The 18872-nt window shown below is 40.9% G+C and overlaps 3 protein-coding genes and 1 long non-coding RNA gene across 4 annotated transcripts; 1 reads left to right on the top strand and 3 right to left on the bottom strand.

Annotated features, from left to right (window-relative positions):
* Positions 1 to 4: 4 nt before the first annotated feature.
* Positions 5 to 645, bottom strand: LOC133716822 (uncharacterized). Its single transcript, XM_062143477.1, has 2 exons — positions 581 to 645; positions 5 to 503 (listed from the first exon to the last, which is right to left on the bottom strand). Exons 1-2 carry the CDS (start codon positions 643 to 645, stop codon positions 5 to 7), a joined length of 564 nt encoding a protein of 187 aa, XP_061999461.1.
* A 3281-nt stretch (positions 646 to 3926) lies between these two features.
* Positions 3927 to 5174, top strand: LOC133716820 (cell wall protein IFF6-like). Its single transcript, XM_062143475.1, has one exon. The coding sequence runs from the start codon at positions 3927 to 3929 to the stop codon at positions 5172 to 5174; it is 1248 nt and encodes a 415-aa protein (XP_061999459.1).
* A 998-nt stretch (positions 5175 to 6172) lies between these two features.
* Positions 6173 to 6841, bottom strand: LOC133716819 (uncharacterized). The gene has a single exon (XM_062143474.1). It carries the CDS (start codon positions 6839 to 6841, stop codon positions 6173 to 6175), a length of 669 nt encoding a protein of 222 aa, XP_061999458.1.
* A 4778-nt stretch (positions 6842 to 11619) lies between these two features.
* LOC133718167 (uncharacterized) lies at positions 11620 to 13866 on the bottom strand. Its single transcript, XR_009850117.1, has 4 exons — positions 13522 to 13866; positions 13326 to 13434; positions 12579 to 12647; positions 11620 to 11981 (listed from the first exon to the last, which is right to left on the bottom strand). It is a non-coding gene; the product is annotated as an uncharacterized LOC133718167 (long non-coding RNA).
* Between the last annotated feature and the right edge of the window lie 5006 nt (positions 13867 to 18872).

The following is an 18872-nucleotide window of genomic DNA, read 5'->3' as shown; positions in this document are numbered from 1 at the left end:
TGCTTCAAAAGACGTTCATAGGTTTAATACTCGTTCTTGGCTTTCTGATGAGACCAGAACAGGTGGCAGCAGTTCTCTTCATCTTCATAGCTTCTTTGTTTCTCACTTCCAGATAATTCAGATGCTGTTTCCTTAATTTTCTCATCAGTTTGCTCTCTTTCTTGGACCCAGTTGTTTTGTTGCTTGACGAAGAAGGTGGAACCTTGTCCAACACCTTAACTTGCCGGCTTTGTTTCCGAGCAGCTTCTTTCTCATACAGCTTCTTTAACCTTTCACCTACTTCTTTCTCATCCTCTTCTATCCTCTTTGACTTGGCCTCGTACAACTCCGACCACTTAAAACTCATTTTCTTGATCTTCATCTTCTGGATCACCTCATCAGTGGCTTTGCCACCGAAGTCTCTCTCGAAGAACCTCTTCCACAGCTTATTGGTGATCGGAGTCAGGTCTACATCTTCTGATCTTTGGAGCAGTGGGGTAAGAGTTGATCGAGAAACCTGAAGTCTAGGTACCCAACATCCCCAAAAGAATCAAGATTGTCTATAGCGATGGACACCCAGTGATAGTTGAGACGGATTAACCTTCCCTTCTCCATTGTGATGATGGTTGTTTTGTGAGTGAAGTGAGTGAGCTCTGTGGTTTCCATTTCTGCCTTATTTATAGGAAAATGAGGTCTGGCTTGGTTTCCTTTTCCTTTAGGATTAGGGTTAATTAAGGAGTAGTGACCAAGTAACCATCCTTTTCCTTAGGCCTCATCAAAAAGCCCGCGGATCAAGTGGGCCGATGGAGGCCCGCCGGCCCTGAGGGCTAAAAGCCCGGCCCGGCCCGTTAAAAAGCCCGCCTCGGGTGGGTAGTGGGCCGGCCCGCAAAAAGCCCGCAAAAGCCCGGCCCGGCCCGGCCCGTAAAAGCCCGTAAAATATTTATATATATATATATATATATATATATATATATATATATATATATATATATATATGTGCGTGTGTGTGTGTTTATATATATATATATGTAGATATGTGTGTGTGTGTTTATAAATATATATATACACACATATAGATATATATTTGTGTGTGTTTATATATATATATATATATATATGTGTGTGTGTGTGTGTGTGTGTGTGTTATATATAGATATATCTATATATGTGTGTGTGTTTATAAATATATATATATATATATATATATATTTGTGTGTGTTTATATATATATATATATATATATATATATATATATATATATATATATATATCAATATATCATGTATGTGTGTGTGTTTATATATATATAGAGATATATATATATGTGTGTGTGTGTGTGGAAGTTCTTATACTTCTATATAAAATATGTGCATATATATATATATATATATATTCTAAATATCGGTTGACCAATTCGATCGGATTCGAAAATATGGTGAAATTGGCTAAATTTTTTACCACACTCATAATTTATTGTAATAAACTCATCTAACGGTCGGTTTTTCCATTGTCTTTGAATTGATAGGGGTTGCTCTTAGGAGTGTATGATATATAAATATAGGTTTATAAGAGTAACTACGTTTGACCTAGTTGATCGAATTCGAAACGATAACCAAATTTGCTAGATTTTTTACAACCACCATAAAATATTACAATCTCTCAATCGAGCGGTTGGTTTCTCCAAATTCATCTTCCACTTCATGGTTGTTTTAGAATGAACCTCAACAATTTAAATGCAATGTATAAGTCATACAACTTTAGGAGACAAATTAGTATAGGCCAACGTATTTGTAATTAAAAATTGAAATTTTTATCTTATGTCCACACACATCCATCGATGAATTATTTACAAGCGTGATGTAAAAAAATAAACAAGTTTTGCGTTCATCATGCCATCGGTCAACCACGAAAACATGCAAGTGACTACAGTTGACCAATCCGATCGAGTTCGAAACTATGGTGAAATTGACTACATTTTTAACCACACTCATAATTTATTGTAATAATCACATCCAATGGTCGGTTTTCCCATTTTCTTTAAATTGATAGGGGTTGCTCTATGGAGCGTGTGATATATAAATATAGGTTTAGAAGAGTAACTACGTTTGACCTAGTTGATCGAATTCGAAACGAAAACCAAATTGGCTGTATTTTTTACAACCACCATAAAATATTACAATCTCTCAATCGAGCGGTTGGTTTCTCCAAATTCATCTTCCACTTCATGGTTGTTTTAGAATGGACCTCAACAATTTAAATGCAATGTATAAGTCATACAACTTTAGGAAGAAAATTGGTATAGGCCAATGTGTTTGTAATTAAAATTAATTTTTTTTATCTTATGTCCATGCACATCCATCGATGGAATATATACAAACGTGATGTGAAAAAATAAGCACGTTTCACGGTTGTCACGCCATCGGTCAACCAAGAAAACATATAAGTGACTACGGTTGACCAATCCGATCGAATTCGAAAATATGGTGAAATTGGCTAAATTTTTTATCACACTCATAATTTATTGTAATAAACTCATCAAACGGTCGGTTTTTTCATTTTCTTTGAATTGATAGGGGTTGCTCTTTGGAGTGTATGATATATAAATATAGGTTTATAAGAGTAACTACGTTTGACCTAGTTGATCGAATTCGAAACGATAACCAAATTTGCTAGATTTTTTACAACCACCATAAAATATTACAATCTCTCAATCGAGCGGTTGGTTTCTCCAAATTCATCTTCCACTTCACGGTTGTTTTAGAATGGACCTCAACAATTTAAATGTAATGTATAAGTCATACAACTTTAGGAGACAAATTAGTATAGTCCAACGTATTTGTAATTAAAAATTGAAATTTTTATCTTATGTCCACACACATCCATCGATGAAATATTTACAAACGTGATGTAAAAAAATAAGCAAGTTTTGCGTTCATCACGCTATCGGTCAACCAAGAAAACATGCAAGTGACTACAATTGACCAATCCGATCGGGTTTGAAACTATGGTGAAATTGACTAAATTTTTAACCACACTCTTATTTTATTGTAATAATCACATCCAACGGTCATTTTTCTCATTTTCTTTGAATTGCTATATGTTGCTCTTTGGAGTGTATGATGTATAAATATAGATTTATAAAAAATTAGTGCCCTTAAAAATTTATTTATCAATAAATTAGTATCTATATATAAATAAAGATTTTTTTTTGGTACAATATAGAATTATAGATATGTTATCTTTGATTGTATTTGATCATTATCCAATGAATTTCCAAAGCTTGATTAAAAAAAAAAATATTTGTGTCTTTAAATATTTATTTATACATAAAGCCCGCAAGGCCCGGCCCAAAAAAGCCCGCAAGGCCAAGCCCGGCCCGAAAAAGCCCGCAAAGCCCGCTTTATATGGACGGGCTTGGATCCGTCTATTTTTAATAAAGCCCGGCCCGGCCCGGCCCGGCCCGCTATTATTTAAAAATATAACAAGGCCCGGCCCGTTGACGACCCCTACTTTTCCTTATACGAGAAGGCTTCTATGCCAACTAATTAAATTAGTTTTTCTGTATATAAAAGTTTTTTCAAAACAAGGTAGATTCTGTTGATATATAAAATTTCTCTCAATTTAGACCCAAGCAAAGCAAAGTGGAAAAAAAAATAATAATAAACTAAATCAGTCAACCAAGTCGCACATTAAATCTTAAATGACGATTCTAGATTTTCTTTTGGCTTGGGTAGCAAGCATGTGTAACCCGGCCGATTCAGGAAATCCTATAGACTGTAGTATTAGTGGGTGTATTCCTAATCCTATACGATTTAGTATTCAATTAGTATTTCTAACTGTTTATGGATTTATTCTTGTCATGATGAATCCATAAAAAGGCCTAAGTTCACAGCAATAGAAACAGATTGATTTCATCTCAGAATAAGGATTTCTAACTCTTTGATTCCATGGCGGCTTTAGCAGAGCCAGCCTTTGTATCAGCAAATACAAAGAAAGAGGAGAAGAACAAGAAGAGAGAGGAGAAATACAAAGAGCTTGAAGAGAAGAAAAAGAAGAACAAGGAGGAGGAAGAAAGGAAGAACAAGGAGCACCTCCGCATGCTAGTGGATTTACATAGAAACAAAGAGCACAATGTTAAGCAAGTTTCAAGAGTTCCTGCTACTCGTGTTCCTCCTGTTTCTTCAGCAACGTCTTATAAAAATCACCATTCACAGCCCCATGCCCCAAATGCTGGTGTCAAGGCTAGTGTAACTCATATTCCTGCTGCAGCTTGGGCAAAGGCAGTGGCACCAATTAGTGCAACTGATGTCTCTAAAAGATCTGATATCGATGGCCATTCGCAGTCCCAAGCCTCAAAAGCTCCTGTCAAAGCTGCTGAAACTCCTAATCCTACTGGTTCAGTGAAGCCTAGTAGTATTGCTATCAGTCAACAACCAGCTGCTGTAACATCTCTCTCCAGTAGTACTACTAGTACTGCTGGCTCCACAGAGACAGCCTTCTTTGTTGGACAAATCCTGGTAAAGACACCAATCAATAATCAACCAAACAATGTTTCTTTGTTTGAGATGAAGAAGGAGACTCAAGCCACTATTGTGGAAACTCAGCAGACAGGTGCTGATGAAGTGCAAGAAGGAAACAAGCAAGTAGAGGAGGGGGTTAATGCGATGACTTATGCAAGTGCCTTACAAAAGAACAAGGCTGCAGAGGCTCAAAAAACTCAAGGCAACAACAACAATGCATCAGTTGTGACTACTAGTCTTCCTGTTCTTCAGGAGAACTCTGCTCCCCATACAAAGACTACTAACCATGTTACTAATGAGTTCAAGAATTCACAGTACCAAGCAGCCCAGAAAGGTCCTGTAAAATCTAACTCTAGTACTAGTACCGTGTCCTCAGAAAGATCATATAACAGTGGTCCGCGGAGGACTAATGGGCCAGAACAAAAGTACCATGGGAATGGTAGAAGGGTTACTAATGGTGGTGGCAATGGATCTGGCCAAAAGTACCATGGGAATGGAAGAAGGGTTACTAATGGTGGTAATGGCTTCAGCCAAAGATATTATGGTAATGGAAGGGTTACTAATAAGATTGGTCCAGAGAATCAGAAAAAAGAAGCAAAACCAAAGCCTGTTATTGATGCCGAGGGGTGGCAACTGGTAGAGTATCGGAGTGGAAGGAGAGGCGAGAGGGTCTGATCTTTATCATGATAATTTGAATGAGTTCGTTGTTGTGGCAAAGCTAAAGCCTCTTAATGTTGTTTTATATTTCCAGCTTGTCTGTCTCAAGTAGTCCTACTTGTATAGAAAACTTCAATAAAACTATTGTGAATTTCATTATTTCATTGACTTCTTTGTGCAACATCTCTTTCTGATTCATAGTTTAGCCCTATAATACTCTGTCATAAACAAACTACATATCAAGAAATTGTGAAAATAGTCAACCTTACAGAAAACTATGTGCAGTATTTCTGTTTACATCTCAATCAATAGTTGTAGGAAATACTTCTTGAGACATTAGAGCAATTGAAGGTGTTTGTTGTTCGAGGAATGAATAAAAAAAAAAAAAGTCCCCAATCAATACCAGTTGAAGGAATTTCCATCTAGGTTGCAAGAACAACTGGTCAACTGCTCAGTGAAAGCCATATTGCTTTGAGCTTACGAGGATCCTTGAATCCTACTTCCATTTATAAAAGCCATTAAGGGCCATCATTTTCTCCCATCATGGTCTCTAATTCATTGGTTCATTCCATTTTTCGCCTGCAATAACTGAACTGGAAACAGAAGACAACTAAATGGTTTGTTTACTCAAAATATTTGATAACCAGACCAAGGCATGATATCATAGACCTATTCTTTTAGATTCATTTTTTCATTAGATTTGGTATTGTGAATGTGTACTGGAAAAGACAACAAGATTAGACCACAAGCAACAGATTACAAAAAACCAAGATCAACTAAAGACCAAATTATCATCAAAGAATAGCTTTATATTTCATCAATCACAAGTTAATTTACATACAGAAAAAGATGAACAAGAATACAAGATCAACTAAGATGAACAAGAACAAACGTTGATCTTTTGACCAACAACTTTTTTTCTTTCTTTTTCTTGAAATCAATAACAAATGTTCATCTTTAAATTCTTTACTAGCTAAAGGAAAGATTGAAGGCCACCACCAAGGTTGACCAATGCTTCAAAAGACGTTCATAGCTTTAATACTCGTTCTTGGCTTTCTGATGAGACCAGAACACTTGGCAGCAGTTCTCTTCATCTTCATAGCTTCATTGTTTCTCACTTCCAGACAATTCAGATGCTGTTTCCTTAATTTGCTCATCAGTTTGCTCTCTTTCTTGGACCCAGTTCTTTTGTTGCTTGACGAAGAAGGTCGTGGAACCCTGTCCAACACCTTAAATTGCCGGCTTTGTTTCCGAGCCGCTTCTTTCTCATACAACTTCTTCAACCTTTCACCGACTTCTTTCTCATCCTCTTCCATCTTCTTCGACTTGACCTGGTACAACTTCGACCACTTGAAACTCACTTTCTTGATCTTCATTTTCTGGATCACCTCATCAGTGGCTTTGCCACCGAAGTCTCTCTCAAAGAACTTCTTCCACAGCTTATCGGTGATCGGAGTCAGGTCTACATCTTTTGTGCTCTTCTCGAGGTGAATCAACTGATCTTTGGAGCAGTGGGGTAAGAGTTGATCGAGAAACCTGAAGTCTAGGTATCCAACATCCCCAAAAGAATCAAGATTGTCTATAGCAATGGAGACCCAGTGATCATTGAGGCGGATTAGCCTTCCCTTCTCCATTGTGATGATGGTTGTTTTGTGAGTGAAGTGAGTAAGCTCTGTGGTTTCCATTTCTGCATTATTTATAGGGAAATGAGGTTGGCTTGGTTTCCTTTTTCTTTAGGGATTAGGGTTAATTAAAGAGTAGTGACCAAGTTACCATCCTTTTCCTTATAGGAATGGGATCCTTGATCCTTTTCCTTTTACGAGAAGGCTTCTATGCCAGCTAATTAAATTATTTTTTCTGTAAATAAAGAGTTGATTAAAGATAAGTTAAAAAAAAAGAAGATAATGTTTAAGGAAAAGAGAAATCGAGAGAGATTGAAAAGAGAATCATCATCATATTATTGAGAATAGGAGTCCTATATATAGGGATTACAAAGTACATATTCTAATGTTACAAGGAATACTAATCCGAGTAGGATTAGGAATTCTAGAACCTTCTCTCCTATTACTACTCCTAGTTTGATAAGGCACACTATGTTGATTTTCCTTCAACACTCCCCCTTGTGCCGCTCAAACTTGGTGGTGACGCTTCATCCGTTGCCTCGTTAAAAACCTTGCCAGGTAACAAAAACCTTGTGGGACAAAAATAACCCTGGTCGAAGGACAAAAAGAGCACAACACGTCCTTCACTTTTCGAGATCGAACATGTAGACATCATAACTCCCCCTGATGTCGATATCTCCCCCTGATTGCTACAATCGTGGGAGTTCGGATAACTTTCTCAATCCGATACTCTTCACATGTTTCTCGAAGGTGGATTTAGGTAACGACTTAGTGAATAAGTCCGCTACATTATCCTCTGATCGGATTTGATTCACTTCGATCAATCTTTAGAAGTGATTGTTGTTGCTGATTATAAAAGAACTTAGGCGATATATGCTTGGTGTTGTCGCCCTTGATGAAACCTAACTTCATTTGTTCAATACAAGCTGCATTATCCTCATAAATGCATGTAGGTTCATCTGTGGTAGACTTCAAACCACAACTTCCTTGAATATGTCTAATTATAGACCTTAGCCATATGCATTCATGCACGGCTTCATGTAGAGCAATAATCTCTGCATGATTTGAGGAAGTAGCAACAAGGGTCTGTTTTGTAGACCTCCAAGATATCGCAGTGCTTCCCATGGTAAAGACATAACCCGTTTGGGAGCGACCTTTGTGAGGGTCAGAGAGGTACCCTGCATCAGCAAAACTCATCAAAACATCATTGTCGTTTTGATGGAGGGGAGTAGGATGAGGCCGGCCACCCTTGGTGGTGGTGGCGGCGTTGGCGGCAATATGGCCGGCCACTTTGTCATGGTGGACGGTGGCTCCATGCCTAATGGGGTCCGATCCCATTATTCCGTCATTCCTCTTCTCTCTGTAGGGATAAAATAGGCCCATATCAATCGTACCTCTTAGGTATCGAAAGATTGTCTTTACACTAATCCAATGGCGGCGTGTTGGCGCAGAGCTATGTCTAGCTAACAAGTTTACTGCGAATGAGATATCCGGTCTTGTGCATTGAGCTAAGTACAATAATGCGCCTATTGCACTTAAATAGGGCACTTCGGCCTCTAATGGTTCTTCGTCCTCATCCTTTGGACGAAACGGATCTTTTCCGGGCTCAAGACTACGACCAATCATGGGAGTACTCACAGGCTTTGCTTTATCTTCATGAAAGCGCCTTAGAATTTTCTGAGTATATGCAGTCTGGTGGATCAAAATTCCATCACTACGGTGCTCGAGTTCTAAACCGAGACAAAACCGTGTTTTCCCAAGATCTTTCATCTCAAATTCGGATTTCAAGTATTTAGCAGTTTCCTTCAACTCATCTAGAGTTCCAATTAGGTTCATGTCATCGACATAAACTGCTACGATTGCAAATCCGGAACTTGTTCTTTTAATGAACACGCATGGGCATATCTCATTATTAATATATCCCTTCCCAATCAAGTAGTCACTTAGACGGTTATACCACATCCATCCATATTGTTTTAATCCATATAGTGAACGTTTTAATCTTATTGAAAACGCGCTCCGTGTTTTAGAGCCACTTGATTTGGGTAATTGACGTCCATCTGGAACCTTCATATATATCTCTGAATCTAGATCCCCATAGAGATATGCTGTAACCACATCCATGAGCTGCATGTCAAGTTTTTCGGAAACTACCAAACTGACAAGGTAGCAGAACGTTATAACGTCCATTACGGGAGAATACGTCTCCTCGTAGTCGATTCCAGGGCGTTGTGAGAAACCTTGCGCCACAAGGTGGGCTTTATATCTTACCACCACATTTTTCTCATTACGCTTTCTAACAAAGACCCATTTATGGCCAACAGGCTTTACATTTGGGGGTGTCTGCGTTACAGGCCCAAATACCTGTCTCTTTGTTAGTGAATCCATTTCAACCTGGATCGTATATTTCCATTTAGGCCAATCTGCTCTTCGTTGACATTCTTCAACAGAGCGAGGTTCGATATCATCATATTCTATAATTCCTTTTGCAATATGATATGCAAATACATCATCAATTACCATGGAATTTCTATCCATCATCTCATGTACACTAGTGTAATTCATTGAGATCTCTCTATTCTCTGGAGTTGGTTCTGACATTGGAGCGTCCCCCAATGATGTCTCTTGGACATAACCATAATCCGGAATATTCTCATGAGATGGATTATTTACATCGATGATTAATGGATTATTTTGTGCCAAACTCGTTTTCTTTCTTGGGCTAGAATCCATCGAACCTATGGGCCTCCCGCGCTTCCTGGAAGGGGCCATGGGCCTAGCCACAACGTCACCATCACTGTGAGAGGGGACGTTGGCGCCATGCTCAATTGCCCTTGAGATGGCGTCATGTCCTCTATTTTTAGGGACATCAATCCTTGCAGGCACGTTTGCAGCAGGTATGTGTGATCTCGTCACTTTAGCGTTATCAGAAAACGCATCAGGCATCGATTCTGCTACGTTCTAAAGATCGAGAATTCTCCGCACTTCAATTTCGGACTGTGCAGTTCGGGGATCAAGATGAGACAGAGTGGGGACAGACCACAACATTTCCTGTCGTTCCTGTTGAACATTGATGTTCTTATCTCCCCCTAACGACGGGAAGACTGTCTTATCGAAGTGATAATCTGCAAATCTAGTGGTAAAGAGATCGCCTGTCAAGGGTTCTATGTAGCGGATAATCGTTGGAGAATCATATCCAACATAAATGCCTAATCGTCATTGAGGACCCATTTTGGTGCGCTGTGGCGGCGCAATTGGCACATAAACTGCACACCCAAATATGCGTAAGTGTGAGACATTAGGCTCATACCCAATCACCATCTGGGACGCAGAAAAGGGTTGAGTGGTAGTGGGCCTCAGACGAATAAGCACAGCTGCATGCAATATTGCATAGCCCCAAGCAGAAATAGGGAGATTGGTACACATTACCAATGCCCTGGCGACCATTTGTAGTCGTTTAATGGCGGCTTCTGCGAGACCATTTTGGGTGTGAACATGAGGAACTGGATGTTCAAATTCTATCCCAATGGACATGCAATAATCATCAAAAGTTTTTGATGTAAACTCCCCAGCATTGTCTAATCTTATAGACTTAATAGGATGATCAGGGTGGTGAGCCCGTAACTTAATTATTGGTGCTAGGAGTTTAGCAAATGCAGCGTTCCTTGTGGACAATAGCATGACATGTGACCAACGTGTCGATGCATCAACCAATACCATAAAATATCTAAATGATCCGCAAGGTGGTTGAATAGGTCCACAAATATCACCTTGGATTCTCTGCAAGAATGGTATATTTTATTTAGTGTCCTTTGCATAGGATGGTCTCGATCCTAATTTTGCTAAAGAGCAGGCTTTGCAGAACGAAGGATGGGCTTTAGAAACAACCAATGAGGATTTTGGTTGAGCCACGAAGTCACAATTGACCTTAGAAGTAAAGTTTGGAGACAAAAGAGCCTTGGTGGCGTCAATGCCACCCTGAGGCCGCAGGGGGATGGTGGCGCCGGCCAAGGATGGCCGGATTTGGGGGTGAACGGCGCCATGGGGCGCAAGGGCTCCTTCGGTGTCCAAAAACCGAGTTTTACTTCTTTTCGTTCTGAAAAATGGATGTCCGTGCGAAGTCTTTAATATACGGATCATCATATCACGACCTGGATGTCCCAAACGGTCGTGCCGAAGTCTATATGTGTCAGAACCCCATAAGTCATCTCTCATAACATGATTGGATTCAATTATTCGAATAGTGGTTGCATACAACTCACTAGATCGACACATAAGTTTCTCTAATACTCGTTTATTTCTGTAGTCATCAGAGGTGATGCAAATGAACACTTGTCCATTCTCACAATGTGTTTCCACATGAAAACCATTGGCTCTTATATCTTTGAAGTAATAAAGTTCGAAAAATATGTCTACGACATGAGATAAAATAAATCGATACTTTATTAATAATAGCCAATGATTACATCAAAGTTTCGTGACCAAAATCTAATCCAATATAAAAATCAAATCGTAGTCACTCTATCCGTTTGGTAACTCTAATCAAATATGACCAGGGAAGTAGAGAGATGTCGGTGGAGCGAGGCTCTCTTAAGTACCACTAATCTCAATTACTTTCCTAGACATCATACTTAATTCGATGCGCCACATAAGATAGAATTAATACAAAATGTCATTTATTGACTAAGGCATATTGCCATTACATAATTCTTGGAAATTAAAAGACTATTCTAAATAAAAATCTGCGGCATTCTGTAACGCCCCGGAAGGATCACGTTACAGCGCCGCAAGCCTCTGAACACGAGCCTGCAGCTTGTGCCACAAACCCGTGCCACAAAAGCTTGCAAGGCCTTTTAGGATTGTGGTGAGAAAAACGTTTACAATTGAGGTTGAGAGTACGATTCGGAAGCGTAAAGATTTTACAACAAAAGAGTACTTTATTTACATTCCACAAAAGTTACGAGTCCAAGGTTCGGGTTTCAAGTTCACGCTAAATAACACACACCAAAGGATAGGCAGGTGGATAATAACAAATTTACAAGGTTCCCACAACAAAACAAAGTCACATTCACAATTTCAAAAGAAGGGAGACTAAGCAACACCTGCCAGACCAACAGTCAAGTCCAAAGGAAGCTATTCACAACTTGACGATGCCAACACCCAAGCGTCTAAGCCTGATCCTCAGCTGGCTCCTGCTCAGTTCCTGGAGGGAAAGTAGGGGTGAGCATCACATACGTTCATCGCCCAGTAGAGGAGCTCAACCCCACTAGGTTTTATAAATAGCATGTAGTAAAACGTGATATAAAATGAGAAATGCATAAACCGTATAACGTATATAAGTAAGGTACGTAAAATTGTAAAACATACGACTCATAGACGGGATCCCAGTATCTCTATAACCAGATGACCGGTCCCATGGACCAACTACACGGCCTTACCTTAATTAGAATGATTACCAGGTAAGCGTAGCGAGAGCGTCCACTACCTAGTCACACACACGTACCGGGCCCGTCATTACGACCGGGATACCCGAACGACCGGCGTAACTAACCCTCCGGAGGTTAAGGGGATCGAACCCAAGGAAGTCAGTGCCACCCTTCGCTCTCAAGTCATCTAACTTACTCAACCGCATGGCACGGCCTCGACACGTTATTAATAATTTTCCGTGTCGATAAAAAAGAAGATAAAATAGAATATAATATAATATCATAAAATAAACCGAAACCGTGCGTAAGTCATGCAATACTTAAAACAAATATATATAGAAAACTCTAGCGAGGCGTAGGTGAGTTCCCCCTACCTGGAATCCATACTCAAGAAATCTCCGGGTTTCCACCTTTGCTTCTCAAGCCTTGGGTAACTGGAAATCCTAAACCCGAAAATCTTTGGTTAGTAACTCTCTACAGACAAACGGTTACCCTTCACCTATATACCCATTTCGACCAATTATGAATTACAATCAAATAATTCTATATAGAGTACATAACTTTCACCAAGGAGACAAGCTCACCGTCAAACATAGCATATACCAAACTTTATAATCATGGCCTCCCTTTGATTTATAATTAAGCATCATAACATGCCAACAACCTTCTGACCAAAACCTGAATTGTACCTTCTATATCGTAACACCAACATGCAGCTCACAATTGTATCTCAAAACCATGCCAAGTTTTCAACTTTGATCTAGTTTTGGTCAAGTACCGCAATTATACCCAACAATCATGTCCATCACTCTAGCTCTTACAACAACACAATTATACATATACTCAGACCAAACCCAGCCTCTAATTAATCTAATTTCTGCCAAGTACTTAATTACGTCTGCAACTTAACAACCAAAACAATACAGCTTTTAAACTCTCTTAATTTCCAAAATCACCAAACGATAAAGCTATCAACAAGCAGACCCACTCATCTTTCTTTAATTACTAGTAAACAACTAAATCAACTAGACCTGTTTCAAGATTCTCACCAGGACGTCATCACCTCAACATGCATGAACCAAAATCCACAAATATAATTATACTAATCATTGTCAGCTTACCTTCCTTGACCACTTTAGTGACTGATGCCCACACCCAACGCCTCTAACTTCCAATTGCAGCAATGAACGCTAGAACCCACTTCTCCAATTCTCTCTTCCTCCGTCCAATCTCAAATACCAACAAGACCAAGATTATCAAAATTGTACAACCCAATCTCTAATTCACCAAGAACATATCTGAGCTCAAGAAGCTTACCTTAATCGATCCAGAATCCAAGCCTAAGACGATCAATCTCAATTGATGGGTCAGACACCCATATTTCCCTTCAGGTAATAACCATCATGGCTGGTATCTATGGTGGGTGGTGAGGATTACACAGGAAGAAGAGTGAGATTGGTGAAGGTTTTAATGAAACAAAGGAGAGGGTAATTGATTCGGTGAAGGAAACTCTGGGTTTGGATTTTTCTTTCACTGCATGGTTTTTGGGACAGACTAGAAGAGAGGAAGGTGAAATAGGTGAGAGTGAGTCGGTGGGTCGGTGGGTGTTCAGAAGCCTAGACGTGTGTCTCCTTCCCAGCTATACACTTCATCTACAACATGCACTCAGGTAGCTGATACTCTAATTAAACTTCCTCAATATGTTCAATAATGTGGGCCGACCCAAGTCTCCGAACCAAATTCAACCTTACTACTAGTTCCTAGCCCAAGTATTTCGGGACTAACTCAACTTCTAAATATCAGGAATAAAACTCGAAATCAACCGTATGAAAATCCGAAATTACTAAATAGAATTACAGGGGCTCACAGTTCCACCCCCCTAAAAAAAAAATTTCGTCCTCGAAATTACCTGATTGGTCGAATAGGTGAGGATACTTCGTCTTCATGTCGGATTCCAGTTCCCATGTGGCTTCCTCAACTCCATGGTGAATCCATTTGACCTTTACAATTGGTACTTGCCGATTTCGGAGCTGTTTATTCTCTCTTTCAAGTATACACACCGGTCCTTCTTCATAGGACACATCTTGCTCCAATGGCAAACCATTCCAGGTCATTACTTGTTTAGTATCGGGTGCACTTTTCTTTAACTGAGACACATGAAATACATTATGTATATGTGAAAGTTCTCCTGGCAGCTCAAGTTTATATGCCGCTGCCCCAACTTTGTCCACAATCGGAAACGGTCCGATATAGCGTGGATCCAACTTCCCTTTGACACCAAACCGGTGAATACCTTTGCGAGGACTAACTTTAAGAAACACACTGTCACCCGGTTGGAATTCCAAAGGCCTCCTTCGCTTATCCGCATAGGACTTTTGTCTACTTTGAGCAACCTTCAAATGATCTCGGATGACACGAATCTTCTCGGTAGTCTCTTTAATAATGTCAGGACCTAAGACAATACGGTCCTCAGCATCAGCCCAACACATTGGTGAGCGACATGGTCTACCGTATAGAGCTTCGTAAGGTGCCATTCCGATGCTACTTTGATAACTGTTGTTATATGCAAACTCTGCAAGTGGAAGGTATTCGTTCCACTTACCTCCGAAGTCCAACACGCACGCTCGTAGCATATCCTCGAGTACTTGAATAACCCTTTCAGATTGACCGTCACTCTGTGGGTGGTAAGCGGTACTAAAATCTAAGCTAGTACAGAGTTCAGTTTGTAACTTTTTCCAAAGACGTGACGTAAATCGAGGATCTCGATCCGAGACAATGCTTGTCGGAACTCCATGTAAACGGACAATCCAATCAACATATAATTTGGCGAAATAGTCGATCGGCGAGTTAATCTTCACTGGCAAGAAGTGAGCAGACTTCGTAAGCCTATCGACTATAACCCAAATACCGTTATGCCCGTGTGAAGACCGAGGTAAGTCGGTGATGAAATCCATCGTAATGCAGTCCCATTTCCACACAGGAATTTCGAGAGGTTGTAACAACCCTGATGGCTTTTGATGTTCCGCCTTCACCATTTGGCAAACCGCACATTGACCGACATACTTTGCGACATCGCTCTTCATTCCCTTCCACCAATACGTCCTTTTCAGATCCTTGTACATTTTTGTACTTCCTGGATGAATAGTGAAGCGAGTACGATGAGCTTCGTCCAAGACCTGCTTTCGCAGATTCTCGTCCTTCGGCACAACGAGCTTGTCCTTGAACCTCAAACTACCGTCAGGATGAATATTCCATTCTGCAGGCATTTGATTTGCCATCGCTTGTTGGAAGATTCCTTGCATTTCCGGGTCGTTCAACTGTTGTTGAATGACACGTTGCCTTATTTGTGGTTCCACGTTGATGTGAAACAAAAACATTCGTGCATCTTGTTGTCGCAGCTTCAAATTATACCCTTCCAAAGTGGTGACTACTTCACGATCTGCGAGCATTAAACTACACAAACTACCCCTTGCCTTTCGACTTAGGGCGTCTGCAACTACGTTTGCTTTACCGGGGTGGTATTGCAAATCGAAGTCGTAATCCTTCAAGTACTCCATCCATCTCCTCTGCCTTAAATTTAAATCACGTTGCGTGAATATATACTTAAGGCTTTTATGATCGGAGAAGACGCTAAATTTGCTTCCGTACAGGTAGCACCTCCACACTTTTAACGCATGCACGACCGCAGCAAGTTCGAGATCGTGTGTAGGATAATTCATCTCGTGTATCTTCAGTTGCCTTGACGCGTATGCCACAACTCTTCCATTCTGCATGAGTACACAACCAAGTCCTTGGCCTGAAGCGTCCGTGTAAACTTCAAATGGGTCGTCGCTATTTGGCAAGACAAGTACAGGTGCGGTAGTCAACTTCGCCTTAAGTTCTTCAAATGCAGACTCACATTTGTCACTCCACTCGAACTTAACACCTTTTCGAGTCAACCTTGTCAACGGATTCGCAATCCTAGAGAAATTTGGTACGAATCGTCGGTAGTACCCGGCCAGACCAAGGAAACTGCGAACTTCCGTGACGTTCTTTGGTTGCTTCCAATTCAATACAGCTTCGACTTTACTTGGATCAACGGAGACTCCATCACCGGAAATTACGTGTCCAAGAAATCGAACTTCCGACATCCAAAACTCACACTTCGACTTTTTGGCGTACAGCTGCTTCTCCCGCAAGGTTTGTAGGACTATACGAAGGTGCGCTTCATGCTCCTCCACCGTCTTTGAGTATACGAGAATGTCGTCTATGAACACAACGACGAACTTATCCAAATATGGCCGAAAGATGCGATTCATGAGATCCATAAATGCAGCAGGTGCATTGGTTAAGCCGAATGGCATAACCACGAACTCGAAGTGTCCGTATCGCGTCCGGAAAGCCGTCTTTGGAATATCTTCTTCCTTTACTCGAAGTTGGTGATAACCTGATCGCAGATCAATCTTTGAGAAATGCCTCGCACCACTGAGTTGATCAAATAACTCATCAATCCTTGGCAGTGGATATCTGTTTTTGATCGTGACTTGGTTTAGCTTGCGATAATCCACACAAAGCCGTAAAGTCCCATCAGCCTTTTTAGCGAACAGAACAGGTGCTCCCCACGGCGATGTACTTTTGCGAATGAATCCTTTCCTCTCTAACTCCTCGAGTTGAACTCCGAGCTCTTTCATTTCTGCAGGTGACATTCTATGGGCAGGCAGTGATATAGGCGTAGTCCCCAGCACTAAGTCAATGCGAAACTCCACCTCGCGTTGCGGAGCGACCCCTGGTAGGTCGTCAGGAAATACGTCGGGGTACTCGTCAACAATCGGAATAGATTTATTTTCAACATTCCTAGCTTGTGTTGCCGCAATAAGCGCATAACACAATAGTGGTCTCCTACTTTGGAAACACGTTTTCAATAACGGACTGGGTGGCGTGTAACGATTGTCTAGACTCACTACCAAAAGTTCCCCGCTAGGTAGGGTTATCAGTACTTTCCGCCGCTCACAGTCAATAAGTGCCCGGTACTCCTCTAACCAGTCCATTCCCAAAATTAAATCGTACGCCGGCAAATCCAACGGATACAAATTGGCTGTGACTTGATGACTACCAACCAATAGTTGACATGCAGGATAAATCCTATCAACTATTGCCTTACCTCCTAGTGGTGCGTCTAAACACAAAGGATTCTCTAAAAGTACTGACTCTAAATTTAAGGCTTTAGCAAACCAATCCGAAACAAAAGAATGTGTTGAACCAGTATCCGCTAAAACTTTAACTTCAGAGTTAGACAAAAGAAGCGTACCCTCGAGTGCAGTACGAGGTTCATTCTGCATTCGTCCTCCAGTTACAGCAAACACTCTTCCTCCACGAGCAGGACCTTGTCCCCCAGCACCGCGCCCTCCAGTACCACGACCCTGACTACCCTGATTTCCTCCACGTAGTGGAGCAACTTGCTGGATAGTTTCGGTATTTGTTGGGAGTTGTGGTCGCGCAAGAGGAGTCATTGCAGACCCAGTAGCCTCTCTGTGGGGACAATTAGTTCTAATGTGCCCACGTTCTCCACAATGATAACACTGATATGGTGAAAACCTTTGACCCGCAGAGGTTCCGCTGCCGCTGGCCTTCTCTTTCTTAACCTTGAACCTATTCCCCTTTTTGTTTCCCCCACCGGCGGAGCTTTCACCGCGCTTAAAACGACCACGAGTGCCACTCAGGAAATCTTGCTCAAGACTAAAAGCTGCCTCAACTACTTCATTGTAGGTCTTCAGCCTCAGTGCAACAATATGCCTTCGGATTCCATCACGTAGACCTTGCTGGAACTTAGTGGCCTTCAAAGTCTCATCTTGCATAATCGAAGGGCAGTACCTACCAAGTTCGGTAAACTTTCCTACATAATCTGCCATTGACGAGGTCTGTTCCAATTCTAGAAACTGCTTGATTTTAGTTTGCCTCATGGCAGCCGGAAAGTAACGTGCGTAGAAGTGCTGTACAAACTCCTCCCAAGTCATGGTGCTTACGTCATAACGTTCCAAAATGGATTCCCACCAGGCGTCGGCATCGCCCTCCAAGACATGAGCAGCCAAGTTGACTTGATATTCTGGTGGGGCATGCAGAGTTCTAAGCTTTTTCTGCATACTCTTTACCCATGTTTCTGCCTTGTCAGAATCTGGAGTACCAGCGAACTTCATTGGTTTCAACTTCAGGAACCTATCAAGGTAGCTCAGTTCCCGTTCACGTTCTTGATCCTCGGCAGTTAGCCTATAACGTGGCCTAGCTCTAGACTGACATGCTAAAAACCTCTGAGCCACACGTCGAGCAGCAGCTGAATTACTAGAACTTGGCTTGGGTGGCATCCTTCAGAAAAGATAACAACAGAAATTCAAGAACACAACAAATATCGAACACCAATTGAACTTGAAACTTTTAACAAACAAGGATGGACTCCGAAAGGATAGTTAAGCAGAAAATGGACTTGAAAATAGGTCGAATTGTGGAATGAAACAAAGTTATAAGGAAAAACCAATTTCAAAAACGAAACCAATACAAAGATAAGGATCCGAAACGTGATTGGAAACGAATGCTCTGATACCACTTTTTCTGTAACGCCCCGGAAGGATCACGTTACAGCGCCGCAAGCCTCTGAACACGAGCCTGCAGCTTGTGCCACAAACCCGTGCCACAAA

This window comes from Rosa rugosa, chromosome 6 (genome assembly GCF_958449725.1).
Source record: "Rosa rugosa chromosome 6, drRosRugo1.1, whole genome shotgun sequence".
In the NCBI taxonomy this organism is placed as follows: Eukaryota; Viridiplantae; Streptophyta; class Magnoliopsida; order Rosales; family Rosaceae; genus Rosa; species Rosa rugosa.
This window is presented reverse-complemented; position numbering and strand designations above follow the sequence as displayed.